The sequence below is a fragment of the Dendropsophus ebraccatus genome, chromosome 6, assembly GCF_027789765.1.
Source record: "Dendropsophus ebraccatus isolate aDenEbr1 chromosome 6, aDenEbr1.pat, whole genome shotgun sequence".
In the NCBI taxonomy this organism is placed as follows: domain Eukaryota; kingdom Metazoa; phylum Chordata; class Amphibia; order Anura; family Hylidae; genus Dendropsophus; species Dendropsophus ebraccatus.
Window position 1 is genome coordinate 21572614 of NC_091459.1, and position 13753 is coordinate 21586366.

General features: G+C 42.3%; 1 protein-coding gene across 3 annotated transcripts in view; it reads right to left on the reverse strand.

Moving 5' to 3' along the window:
- COL12A1 (collagen type XII alpha 1 chain) overlaps positions 1-13753 on the reverse strand; it is a 168693-nt gene that overhangs the window by 71631 nt on the left and 83309 nt on the right. For all 3 annotated transcript variants that reach the window (XM_069974643.1, XM_069974646.1, XM_069974644.1), the window contains 4 exons: positions 13347-13489; positions 13131-13263; positions 12981-13007; positions 11571-11713 (listed from right to left, as the gene is read on the reverse strand). In XM_069974643.1, the coding sequence (XP_069830744.1) occupies positions 11571-11713; positions 12981-13007; positions 13131-13263; positions 13347-13489 (446 nt within the window). The remainder of the gene's footprint in view (positions 1-11570; positions 11714-12980; positions 13008-13130; positions 13264-13346; positions 13490-13753) is intronic.

Here is a 13753-nt window from a genome sequence, read left to right on the forward strand (position 1 = left end):
TTTCCATTGATTTACATTATAAAAAAAAAAAAAAAAACAGATCAATGCCCAATCGTTTTTTTTTTTTTTATGTACACAAATATAAGGTCAGTTAGGTTTTTGTGTACGTTAAAAAAGATGAATGCGTTTTGATCTTTTTTTATATACCAAATATTTTAGCAAAAGCCATTTGCTCAGCTATTTGTGTCTTTTTGCGAATAATTTGAGTGAATTATAGTGGAAATCTATTAATGAGCCTGTGTGCCATTATATAGGATCCAGACACACAGTTCTGCACAGAACAAAGCCTGGTAATCTTAGAGGGAGGATTTGGGGGCCTTAGATTTACTTGGAATCCAGTCAAGCTTCAGTTTCAGCTTCAGGTTGGCAATAATATTTATTTCCCGACCTGAAACCCCAAATAAAACTTCTCGTCTGTTCACAATTCAGAATTATGTGGAAGTAAGGTAACAATCGTGAAATTTAGTATTCTTGTTATTCGCTTAACATGACTCAAAAGCCGTGTTTCCTATGGCGGAAAAGAGTTTATGGCACAGATACATCGCTGTTCACAAGGATATAACTCTTCACTGGAAAATCATATATTCTAGTAATTCTAGTTTTGTGGAAATGATCCTGTTCTCAGAGGCGGAACTACCGCTGTAGCAGCTGCTATGTGGCCCCGCTGCATTGGGAGCCTGTGGCCTGGGTCCCCGGAGCTGATATAGCATGAAGCACTCAGTGACCGAGCAGGCCTCCCGGGTGCTGCAGCTGTTTGGGGTTTGGGGGTGGGGGTATCCCCTTGGGGTGTTCAGGGATTCCAGGGCAGAGCAGGTAACAGGTATCTCAGTGAGGGGGGCATCTATAAGGGGGAATGCACAGGGAAGGGCCATCTATAAGAGGGAATACACAAAGGGGGGTCATCTGTAAGGGAGACTACACAGAGGGGGGCCATTTATAAGAGAGACTACACATAGGGGGCCATATATAAGGGGCACTACACAGAGGGGAGCATCTATAAGTGTGACTACACAGGGGGGCATATACTATAGGGGATACACAGAGGGGGACCAACTATAAGGAGACAACAAAGGGGCCATCTATAAGGGGGACTAAACAGGGGTTGCGTATACAATAGGGGATGCATAGTGGGGGGCATCTCCTATAGTGGGACTACACAGAAGGGCAATTTATAAGGAGGGTCTAAAGAGAGGGGGGCCATATAATATAGGGGATGCACAGAGAATGTCATCTTCTATAGTGAGACTACACTGGGTTGGGCATATATTATAGGGGATACACAAAGGGTGTCATCTACTATAGGGGACAACACTGAGGGGGGCTCTGAAAGAGATGCACATGAGGCCATCTATATGGAAGACTGAACAAGGGGCCATCTATAAGGTCGCTACACAGAGGGAGGCAAATACTATAAGGGGGATCGCATAGTGTCCGGGCTACCCACTAAATAAGGGCGTAAAAGGGATAATACAGATGTGCAGTTTGTAGAGAGATGAGGATGGTGCCAGAGTGAGGAGCCTAATATGTTTGTCTGGCAGATTCTGTGGATTTGTGGCTCGGAGAAGTTCTCATAATGACCCTGGGCAGATGGAGAAGAAAATAAAAAAGGAAGAACTCTGATCAGAGAAGGCGTCCCCTGTGAGTCACTTAATATAACTGCACTGTAATTTATATGGTGTACAGAACCTGTGTAGAACTGGTTGTGTTGATGGCGTAGTAGTCGGTCAAGGGGGACCCCAATCAAAAGTTTGCTAAGGGGCCCAGCCATTTCTAGTTATGCCCCTACCCATTCTTAAAAAAAAAAAAAAAAAAAAATCTGCACATCAATAACATTACCAAGACTATAGGGCTGTAGATTTTTACCAAATAAAATAACTATAAAAAGACTTCCAAGGAAAGTGCCTTGTCCCGTTCTGATCTATACAGCTGGGAAATTTTCACAAATAAACCTTTTAACTTTCGCGGAGATGTCTCTATGAGACAGAAGCCCAGTAACGGAGCTGAAGTGCTGCCAATAGTCACTGTCTTGTGCTGGATAGTTTCAAGCATTTATAGATACAAATTCAACAGTAAGAATGTGCTTTACTAGCAGCTGGAGACAACTTCAAGAGAAAGCTAATTATTGGCCGTAAAAAAAAACACAGATAAAAGAGATAACATTCTGCCATCTTGCATAAATCCAAATAGAGGTAAAAGTTGTGAAATAGAAAATATGCAAGGTAACAGAAAGTCTGGTTGGGTTTGATACCTGATGTAAAACTGATAACAAATGGATTCAAATTGCTCCCATACTGGCCCAAACCAATGACATGAAAACAAAGTTGTCACATAGTAGTGAGGTACATGGATAAAGAACCTCTGTAAGTCATCAAACTCTTAAAGAGACTCTGTCAGTAGGTTTATGCTGTCCTATCTGAAGGTAGAATAAACTAGTGACAGAGAAGCTGAACAGAATGATGTATCACTTACATTGTTCTGTGCAGCTGATCTAGAGATATCCTCCTGAATAACATGGATACTAACTAGTCCTTTCCATTACGTCTGTGAGCTCAGTAGCCCTGTATATTTATGAGCAGCAGAAAACTCCGCCCACCAGCTGCTGATTGGCAGTTATCTATCCATGCTGTTTATAGGCAGTCAACTGTCAATCAGCAGAGAGCTGGGGTAGGGGTGTGGCACAAACCCCATTCTCCTGCATATTAGGAGAACGGCTAAACAGAATGATGTAAGTAATACACCGATCTGTTCAGCATTTCTGTCACTAGTTTATGCTGCCCTCATTTAAGGCCACATAAACCTAGTGACAGATCCCTTTAACGTAATACATTTAGCAAGCAAAATGTTGACCTGGGCATAATAATAACAGGATAAAAATAACACAAACATATCATCTCTAGTTTTAGTCATCTCAATGATATTTGCTGACGAGTTGACGTATCAATTCTTTGGGCAGATGACGGTATTCTCCGGCAAAGATCTCTGAGTCTATGTGATGTCAACATACTGTAAGGAGGTTTTGCAGCTTGCTGTACTTCAGGAGCTCAGGAAAGCCTCTTTGACTCTATGTACAATATAATAAAAAGCATTTTCTATGCTACAGAAGCACAGACTGATATATGATAGGTACCATGTGTCTCCCTAAACAGCTATCTAACAGTGTCAGCAGATTAGAACTTGAATTACAGCCGACAGATTCCCTTTAAATATATTTTGCTATCTAAAATTCCTCATATCTGACAAGTACAGATGTTAACTGTTTTACGGGTTATGTAAGTTAATGTGACTGTGAAATAAATATTTATTTAGTTATTTTTTAGATCACTCAGCGAGTTGCTTATCTGAGTTCATTCTGGCTTCTGGTCTTGTGAGATTCCAGATGCTCAGGCTGATGGTTCAAAGAAAAATCTTTGCTGTCTAATATAGGGGAAGAGTAGAAGGGAGATATATTTCCCTTCCGCTTCTTCTCTAGGGCTATGACTTTTAGTTCCTAGTTGTCATATTTTTACACTGTGCATTGTTTGTCTTTGTGTTACGAGTATAACCTGAAATGATCCTGTTTCATTTTTTTTGGATCCTGTTTCAGTATTTTGTTAAATTGCTATATGAGCAATACTAAGAATTGCTATATAACAGGTTTATTATATACTGTGGATCTGACCATATTGGTTATATATGCTTGAGATAAGGAATCAGATATCTCCTATCTATCTATCTATCTATCTATCTATCTATCTATCTATCTATCTATCTATCTATCTATCATCTATCATCTATCTATCTATCTATCTATCTCCTATCTATCTATGGCTCTGTTCACACAATGTTTTTTCAGCTCCGTTTAAAATTAGGTCCGTCATTTTGAGTCTAAAATAACGGACGTCATTTAACAGCCTGGCCTCCCCTTAGTGCAATGACGTCTGTTTGCACATTATTCTAGTTTGGGATTACTAATTGGCCGTTGGATGCGGCTTAATTGAAAAGTCCATTGAATTTAATGGTAAAAACGGAGAAAGAACGGTGACAAAAGAAAGACTGTGTGTGAACTACTGATAAAAACGTCCGCTGTTTGCAAAAGACGTCCGAAAATAATGATCATGTTGATTATTTTGACGCCCGCGGCAAAAACGTCCGTTATACAATACATTGTGTGCATTGGAGGTCCGTCTTCCCATTGACTTCAATACATTGCCATTGCAGTCAGTTAAATCGCAGCAAAAACGGACGTTAATTTAAATATGAAAATCGGCCGCCTTCTCTCTATTTTTGACGTTGTGTGAACATGGCCTATCTATAATTTTATATATGCACATCATCTAGAGTGCTTCATGGCAAACTAATTAGCATAAAGTGATTCTATCACTAGTACATCGCTTTGTGTTTTTTACATAAACAGACCGGCGTGGGGATGCGGGTGCCGCAGTCTTTTTTTTGAACTGCCACTTGGTTCCTGCGCATAGCACTTGTCCATTCCCGAGCATTGTCTGGGCATGAAGCAGTGGGAGTGGGCCCGCTGGATCTCCCCTCCCCTCTGTAATGCAGCTTCATTGATTGTAATGAAGCAGTGTCACAGAGGGGAGGGGGTGTCATCACACTGGAGGCCAGCAAGCCTGCCCCAAGTTCTTCATGCCAGGCCATTGCTTGGGAATAGGCCAGTGCCATGTGCGGGAACAAGTCGGCAGTTCAAAAAAAGGACTGCGGCACCGGCATTCCCGCTCCTGTGCTGATCTATCCATATAAAAAACACAAAGCGATGTACTAGTGGTACATACACTTTAACTGGAGCAATTACATTTGTCCCTTAATTCCCTTAATCTAACGTTCTCTTGTTCTTTTTCCTCAGAAATCCCCTCCGCCCCCATGAGAATCCTTTAAGGATTGAGAATAGACATATTCCTAATGTGATTTTTTAAATATTTGTTTCTGATCAGCATGGATCCTAGCATTATTATCCCCAATAATCAATTGAAAAAAAAAGAAAACAGCTGACAATGTACATTTAATTTGTGCTACCAATAATTTTTTTTTTTTTTTTTTTTTTTACATTTAACTACAAACTAGCTTAGCATCCTGCTGTGTGGCTATTAAGGACATTTCATAAACTTTGTGAAAACATCTGGCCGGCTTTAAAGACACCTCGAGGCAAAAAAAATTGTAAACTGTTTATACTGATATGGGCTAAGCTCTTTCAAAACTTTTCATTAACTTTATGGGAAAAACACCTAAAATTACTCTGGACTGTAAAAAACATGAAATATTTATTAGACCCGCATTCCACAATTAATGGCAACATTTTCTCTCAACTGCTGTGTACTAATGCTATCTATAGCTGACCAGGCGGTATATGTCATATAGACACCTACAAAGGACAATCCGTATCTATAGATATAATATACTCTATTGTTTATTACATTAAAAAAAACAATTACATTAAAATAAAGCAGCAGAACACCCTGGAGTTATGAATTGTCAAGCAAATACACAATGCATTACAAAATATCAATGGAAGATTATCCTAGGCAATAGTCAGGGCTGCTTTAACCAGAGGGCACATGGTGCACGTGCACCAGGCCCACTGGTTAAAGGGGCCCCCCCCGAGCAGGCCGGCCGTTGCTATGTGCGACCAATGCGGTCGCACAGGGCTCCAGCCACCAGCCTGTCAGGGGGGAGCGCCATGGATGGGTAATCTACTTACCCCTCCATGGCGCCCCCTGCAGGGCCCCCCCCCCCCCGTCCGCCGCTGCCCCCGTCCGCTGCTGCTGCGGTGCTTCAGCGCTGCAGCAGCAGCGACACTGACAGAGAGAGAGCCATTGGCTCCCTCCCTGTCAGTCCCTCTTGTGGCCGCACTTCCTGCGGTCACAAGAGGCCGCACTCTCCCTCTAGCGCCCGACGTCACTGGAGCGTCGGCGCGAGGGTAAGGGGAGTGCAGCCTCTTGTGACCGCAGGAAGTGCGGCCACAAGAGGGAAGAGAAGAGGAATGCGTGGACCTAGGTGAGTAAGTGTTTGGTTTTTTCAATGTTATATAGCAGCTATATACTATTGGGGAGCACAGGGGGCTATATGCTATTGGGAGGCACAGGGGGCTATATACTATGGGGGAGCACAGGGGGCTATATACTATGGTGGAGAACGGGGGCTATATACTATTGGGGAGCACAGGGGGCTTTATACTATGGGGAAGAACAGGGGCTATATACTATTGGGGAGCACAGGGGGGCTATATACTATGGGGGAGAACGGGGGCTATATACTATTGGGGAGCACAGGGGGCTATATACTATGTGGGAGCACAGGGGGCTATATACTATGGGGGAGCACAGGGGAGCTATATACTATGGGGGAGCACAGGGGGCTATATACTATGGGGGAGCACAGGGGAGCTATATACTATTGGAGAGCACAGGGGAGCTATATACTATTGGGAAGCACAGGGGGCTATATACTATTGGGGAGCACAGGGGAGCTATATACTATGGGTGAGCACAGGGGAGCTATATACTATGGGGGAGCACAGGGGAGCTATATACTATGGGGGAGCACAGGGGGCTATATACTATGGGGGAGCACAGGGGGCTATATACTATGGGGGAGCACAGGGGAGCTATATACTATGGGGGAGCACTGGGAGCTATATACAATGGGGGAGCACAGGGGAGCTATATACTATGGGGGAGCACAGGGGAGCTATATACTATGGGGGAGAACAGAGGAGCTATATACTATGGGGAGCACAGGGGGCTATATACTACTGGGGAGCACAGGGGGCTATATACTATGGGGAGCACAGGGGGCTATATACTATTGGGGAGCACAGGGGGCTATATACTATTGGGGAGCACAGGGGAGCTATATACTATTGGGGAGCACAGGGGTCTATATACTATGGGGGAGAGCACAGGGGGCTATATATTATGGAGAGCACAGGGGGGCTATTTACTATTGGGGAGAGCACAGGGGGGCTATATACTATTGGGGGAGAGCACAGGGGGGCTATATACTGTTGTGGGAGAGCACAGGGGGGCTATATACTATTGATAACATACTTGATATAAAAAAATTAAAAAAAATCTGATGCCAAATTCACTACACATATTATATGAGGGATGAAGTTCCAGCAGATCCATTGTACAGTGGACGCCAATGTTCGCTCCCGACAGACCTCAATGACACAGATGTAAACTGTCTTCACAGATGCCACATGGACCACAGGAAACAATAATCTGTTGCTGACTCATTGACTTCTATGGCATATGACTTGTGACTTGTGCAGAGGTCAATGTATTACATAATGGGAGCCTACGGAACTTTTATGTATATTCTGATGGGAGCCCATGGAACTTCTATGTATATTATAATGGGAGCCTATGGAACTTCAATGTATGTTATAATAAGAACCTTTGGAACTTCCATGTATATTATAATGGGAGCCTATGGAACTTCTATGTGTATAATAATAGGAGCCTATGGAACTTCTATGTATATTATAATGGGAGCCTATGGAACTTCTATGTATATTATAATGGGAGCCTATGGAACTTCTATGTATATTATAATGGGAGCCTATGGAACTTCTATGTATATTATAATGGGAGCCTATGGAACTTCTATGTGTATAATAATGGGAGCCTATGGAACGTCAATGTATATTATAATGGGAGCCTATGGAACTTTTATGTATATTATAATAGGAGCCTATGGAACTTCTATGTATATTATAATAGGAGCCTATGGAACTTCTATGTATATTATAATGGGAGCCTACGGAACTTCTATGTATATTATAATAGGAGCCTATGGAACTTCTATGTATATTATAATGGGAGCCTACGGAACTTCTATGTATATTATAATAGGAGCCTATGGAACTTCTATGTATATTATAATGGGAGCCTACGGAACTTCTATGTATATTATAATAGGAGCCTATGGAACTTCTATGTATATTATAATGGGAGCCTACGGAACTTCTATGTATATTATAATAGGAGCCTATGGAACTTCTATGTATATTATAATGGGAGCCTATTGAACTTCTATGTATATAATAATTAGTGATGAGCGAATAGTGAGATATTCGAATATTCAATATTCATACGAATATCCCGCAAATACTCGATCGAATATTCGATCCCATTAAAGTCTATGGGAACAAGTATTCGATTAGTGAAAAACATCTATTTGACCATTTGGAGGGTAAAACAGGAAGCTGGGGGATTTGAGCGCTTATCGAATATATTTCGAATATTCGTGGGATATTCGTACGAATATCGAATATTCGAATATCTCACTATTCGATCGAATATCTATTCGATCTAACAGTATTCGCTCATCACTAATAATAATGGGAGCCTATGGAACTTCCAGTAGACAGAATTGCCAGAATTTCCATAGGCTTCCATTATAATTCTGTAGAGCGCTTGTATTAGCAGTTACAGTAGAGATGAAGAGGCAAAGCGTGCGCTGCTGAGTGCGTCTGTCCTTTCGTTCTAGCAATTGGTGGGGGTCTCAGCAACCGGACCCCAAGCATGTTTTTAGAACTGTCTTTTGGCAGGAGCAAGGTATTATCCATAATCCCTAGCGCCTGTCCAATCAGCTGCAAACCCCACAGTGATGTCAGCACCCCCCCCCCTTTATATAAGGTGATTGGCTTCCTGGAGGCGGCCAGTCGGCTGTGTACAGTATAGTGGAGAGCAGGTTGCAGCAGGGAGAGAGATACAGAGAGATAGGGACAGAGAGTAGAGGAGAGTGGATTGTGGGTGGTTTTTTGTGGGAGCAGTGAAGCCATTGTCCGGTATACCAAGTAACTGGGTGACTGTTGTTCATTATACCAAGTCACTGGGTGCTGGGTGTGCAATATACAGAGTCACTGGGTGCTGGGTGTGCATTATAAGAAGTCACTGGGTGCTGGGTGTTTATTATACCAAGTCACTGGGTGCTGGGTGTGTATTATACCAAGTCACTGGGTGCTGGGTGTGTATTATACCAAGTCACTGGGTGCTGGGTGTGCATTATACCAAGTCACTGGGTGCTGGGTGTGCAGTATAGGAAGTCACTGGGTGCTGGGTGTGTATTATACCAAGTCACTGGGTGCTGGGTGTGTATTATACCAAGTCACTGGGTGCTGGGTGTGCGTTATACCAAGTCACTGGGTGCTGGGTGTACAGTATAGGAAGTCACTGGGTGCTGGGTGTGCGTTATAGGAAGTCAAAGTGAACACAGTGTCCATCTTAATACCTAACTGTCTGGTCATTTACCAATGTCCACTGCTGTCATGGCTGAAAATTGATATTACGCGGCTGATCCACCAATGATTGACAGGCTGATCGACATTTTCCAATTTTGACAGTGCCACAGCAACAGCTGTTGAAAAAAATCGCTACTTTGTAATAGTCCCATTATTGTAGCTACTATGGTTTGCCTGTTTTAATGAGATTCATTTGCATACGATTCGTGAATATTCGCAAATTCACGCGAATATTTGCGAACTTCGCTCCTCTCCAATAGGTAACCTTTAATATTTTATAAAAATATTTGATCAATGTAATAAACGTAAGACACTGAGTTTGTATAGTTTATCAACTAGTTTCTTTCTAAAGTAAAAAGCAATCTGATTTGAGCTTTTTTTCCCCCCTGCACTATGGTTGTGCGCCTGAGAACTATTATTACATGGCATAAAAATGTAGTTTTCTGCTCTCTGAATAAACATGACGGCTAATATGGGAAAAAGCCAGTATTGCCCGCTGAGCTCACAGGATTTCACTAACATGCCTTTGATTTATTTTATTTTTTTTTAAATACATTTTATCGTCATCCTTCCAGCAGATGCATTTTATAGAACAGCTGGGAGCGCTTTGAAGTACGCATTTATGCTATTAGCTGATACAAAGTACAGATTTTTTTTTTCAAATTTCTTTTGCTTTTTTTGCAGTTCCCTATATAGCTTGCTTAGTCAGGGGTTTGGGGTTAAAATAATAGCTTAATATTAACCATCTTTGATGCTACGGCACATAAAATGAATGAATTCCTGCTTTAATTTTCTATATTTAGCTTAAAATTCCATAGGAAGTGATTTCCTCTCTAGAAAGACGCTAAATTGTTACATGCCATCCTGTGACCTGTGCATATTGCAGCGTTTTACTTTGGCTATGACATTCGCCGCCCTGATGGAAACACTAGCATGCTTTGCCAATGGCACGCTACAGTATCCAAAGCAAATGGAAATAAACCTTGTTCATCTAAATACATGATTGAGGAACAGAAGGACGGCCAAAAAAATAAGCAAGCGATTTGACAAAACTTATTTAGGGGGCCTGGAAAGTATAGAGGAATCTGCTGAGAGTTAGGAAAACAAGTTAAAAGCCCTATGCCTCTCCTCCAGTCACACAATGTGTTCTTCTATAGGCCGGAAGAATTTTACAGTTTGCAAAAGTGCTGAATAAAATCTGTGTCGTTAAAGGGGTTGTCCAGTAAAAATCTTTTTCTTTTAAATCAACTGATTTCAGAAAGTTATATAGATTTGTAATTTACTTCTATTTAAAAATCTCGAGTTGTCTAGTAGTTATCAACTGCTGTATGTCCTGCAGGCAGTGGTGTATTCTTTTCGGTCTGACACAGTGCTCTCTGCTGCCATCTTTATCCGAGACACGAACTGCCCAGAGCAGTAGCAAATCCCTATAGAAAACCTCTTCTGCTGTGGACAGTTCCTGACATGGACAGAGGTGGCAGCAGAGCGCACTGAGCAAGACTAAAAAGAACACTTCTTCCTGCAGGACATACAGAACCTGATAAGTAAGGAAAGACTTGAGATTTTTAAATAGTTATACAAATCTATATCATTTTCTGGAACCAGTTGATTTAAAAGAAAAAGATTTTTGCCAGAGTACCCCTTTAATTGTATCAGATCACTGATTTACTTTGCAGGTTGTGTTAAGCTAATAACTCACTAAAACCAGTGCTAGATGCTCCTTCGTTTTTAGAAACCCTAGCTTTACTGTCATAACAGCAGCAGTTTATTATGATGGGAACATTACTGAAAGATTTATAATATATTGATATTTTAGCTGTTAATTACCTACAAAAAGGCTTAAAGAAGCAGTTCACAAAAATGTTTTACTGCCCCCCCCCCCCAGGTGCTGGCGCGTATACTCACCGCAGGTGATCGGTGTTCTGCGCCATGGCTTTATTTAGGTCCCGCGGCCCCATTCAAATCTGACGCGCGCTCACGTCATCCGCTGCTGTGACCCCTCTTCTGTCTCCTGTGATTGAATGACGGACGTTCAATCACAGGAGAAAGAAGAGGGGTCACAGCAGTGGATGACGTGAGTGCGTGCCGGATTTGAATGGAGCCACGGGACCGAATCAAAACAGTGGAGCGGGACACTGATCACCTGCGGTGAGTATACGCACCAGCTCCTAGCGGGGGGGCTCACAAAAATTTTTGTGAACTGCTTCTTTAACCTTTGGATACTGTATATGCCCGTTCTTCACACTGATCCAAATTTGTATTCCATGTAATAACATGCAGTTAATGTGAATGTACTTTCTGTCAGTGTGATACTGATTTATCAAATTACCGTTTGTTCAACGCCGTCTCCTACTGCAGGCTGGTAAAATATCCTGTATCGCTGCACTCTGCCGGTGGCTGGGTCCCATCTCACAGTCAAGCTGTTGGACGTTGCATTATACACTTGCAGGTTACGGGGACCGTTCCTTGGACCTAGAGTAGTAAATGTGAAATATTGATAACATTCTCAATCCACATACAATACTATGTAAATATATACTGCTGTACTAATATTCAGCCCATATTCATTTTATCGATGAAGCTCTTCAAACACATTGGGAAGGGATTTATCAAGACAGGCGTACACCAGTCTTAAATTAGGCACCGCCCCCTTTTCCCCCGACGGATTAGCTAGGAGGCACACACCACTCATTAAATCCGGCCGGGCGCCCAGTGTACCGAATCTACATATGCTACCAGCAGGTGCAGATTTGGATCATGATTTACGCCTAAATGAGGCTTGGGAGGAGGAACATGTGCTGTGTGCTATAATATATAAGTCCCATGGGGCCTTACCACTGGCTGAACCTAATAGGTGTAATAATATGGCAAACCTGGGGGCCATTCTCAGGGGTTTGTATAATGAGGGGTAATGAGGTAAGAGATGGAGCCTCCTGCCTCTGTACACCACAGACCACAAAAACATGGCCACTTTTCCCCTCTCTTGTCTCCAGATTGGAACTCAGTTCCATTGAAGTAAATGGAGCTTAATTGCAAACCACACCTGAACTGGAGACAAGACAAGGGGAAAAGTGGCCATGTTTATGTAGCACTGGATAACCCCTTTAAAGGAGAAGTCCGGCGACAACATTGTTTTCAGAAACGGTAGGGCACGGGGGGGGAGGGGGACATAACAATAAATGTTAACTGACCTCTCCCCATGTTTTAGCAGTGATGGATGGCAGCTCTGGGACAACCCGCTCAGCCAGTCTGTGACTGGGATGGGATGCCACTCCAATAACTGACTGACTGAGCAGGCTGTCCATTAGCCGAGACAGGCATTTTCCAAAGTCGTGACATCATCACAAGGCCGGTCCTGCCGCTCAACGCGGGCATAGGAGGAGGTAAACAATCTCTGATTGTCGTTTTCTCCCCTTTCCCTGACTATGGCCGGACTTCTCCTTTAAGCATTGAATTGGTCATTTAAAGGTTACATGGCTAAATTGAAGTTAACTCTGATCCCAGCCATTGAAGCAGGAGCCCAGCCGTGTATTACATGCAGCTCCTGCTACAGATGACATACTCTTTAAGTCCCCACAATGAAAGCACTGTAAATGTATGGCGGCTCTTAAAAAGTCCTTCCCGTCAGCACTATAAATGCATGGCTAATGGTGCCAAGGGGTTGGGACCTAATGGTTAAATGCAGGAGATTCAGCAGATTATAGTCAATGTTTAACAGTGGTATTACACATTTACTCACTTGGAGTCGTAGTAAGAATCTTTGGTACTAAAGGAACAGAAAAAAGTGAAGTATATTAGTATAACTTGATAAAACATACATAGCAACATGATAGTATCACTTGATTTAGCACATAGATCAAACAGTATTCTAAGAAAGACAAGACTTTACATGTTCTCTCAACTCCTATAAGATCTTCGCTTTCAGATTCATCAGGGTAAATAGCCGTCACCGAGACTTCATACGGTGTATCGGAATCAAGCTCTTCAAATACCAAACTGTTCTTTTCTCCTTCCAGAATAGTCTGTAATCACATAATTACACATTTCAGACTGACAAACATTGGTACAAGTTCATTTCAAGGTTCCTATGAGGCTGAGTGTTTACCTCTTTTTTCCTTTCCGGCTGTCCGACGGGTGCCCAGCTTATTCTATACAAGGCCACATCGGGTGCGCCATGGTCCCAGGTCCCTCTAAAACTGTCCTTAGTTATCTCTGAAAATCGGAGGTTGACTGGTGCTGGCACTGGAGCTGTTAAGGTTAAAATAGCCCATCATGCTATGATTTTAGTATATCGTTTTGGCATATTACTATTCTAGTGCCATTAATTATTGCCGTTCTTTGGGAATTTTCCTAAAGAAAAAGCTGCAGCTTTGAGGATGAGCAAGGTCTATACACAGGCTCCTTGTTGTTTTACTGGTAATTTGACGACTTTGTGGTCCTAAGCATGAACTGAGTAAGTCATGGCTCTTTAAATTTTGTTTACCAGTATAGTTGTTTAAATATAAATTGTGA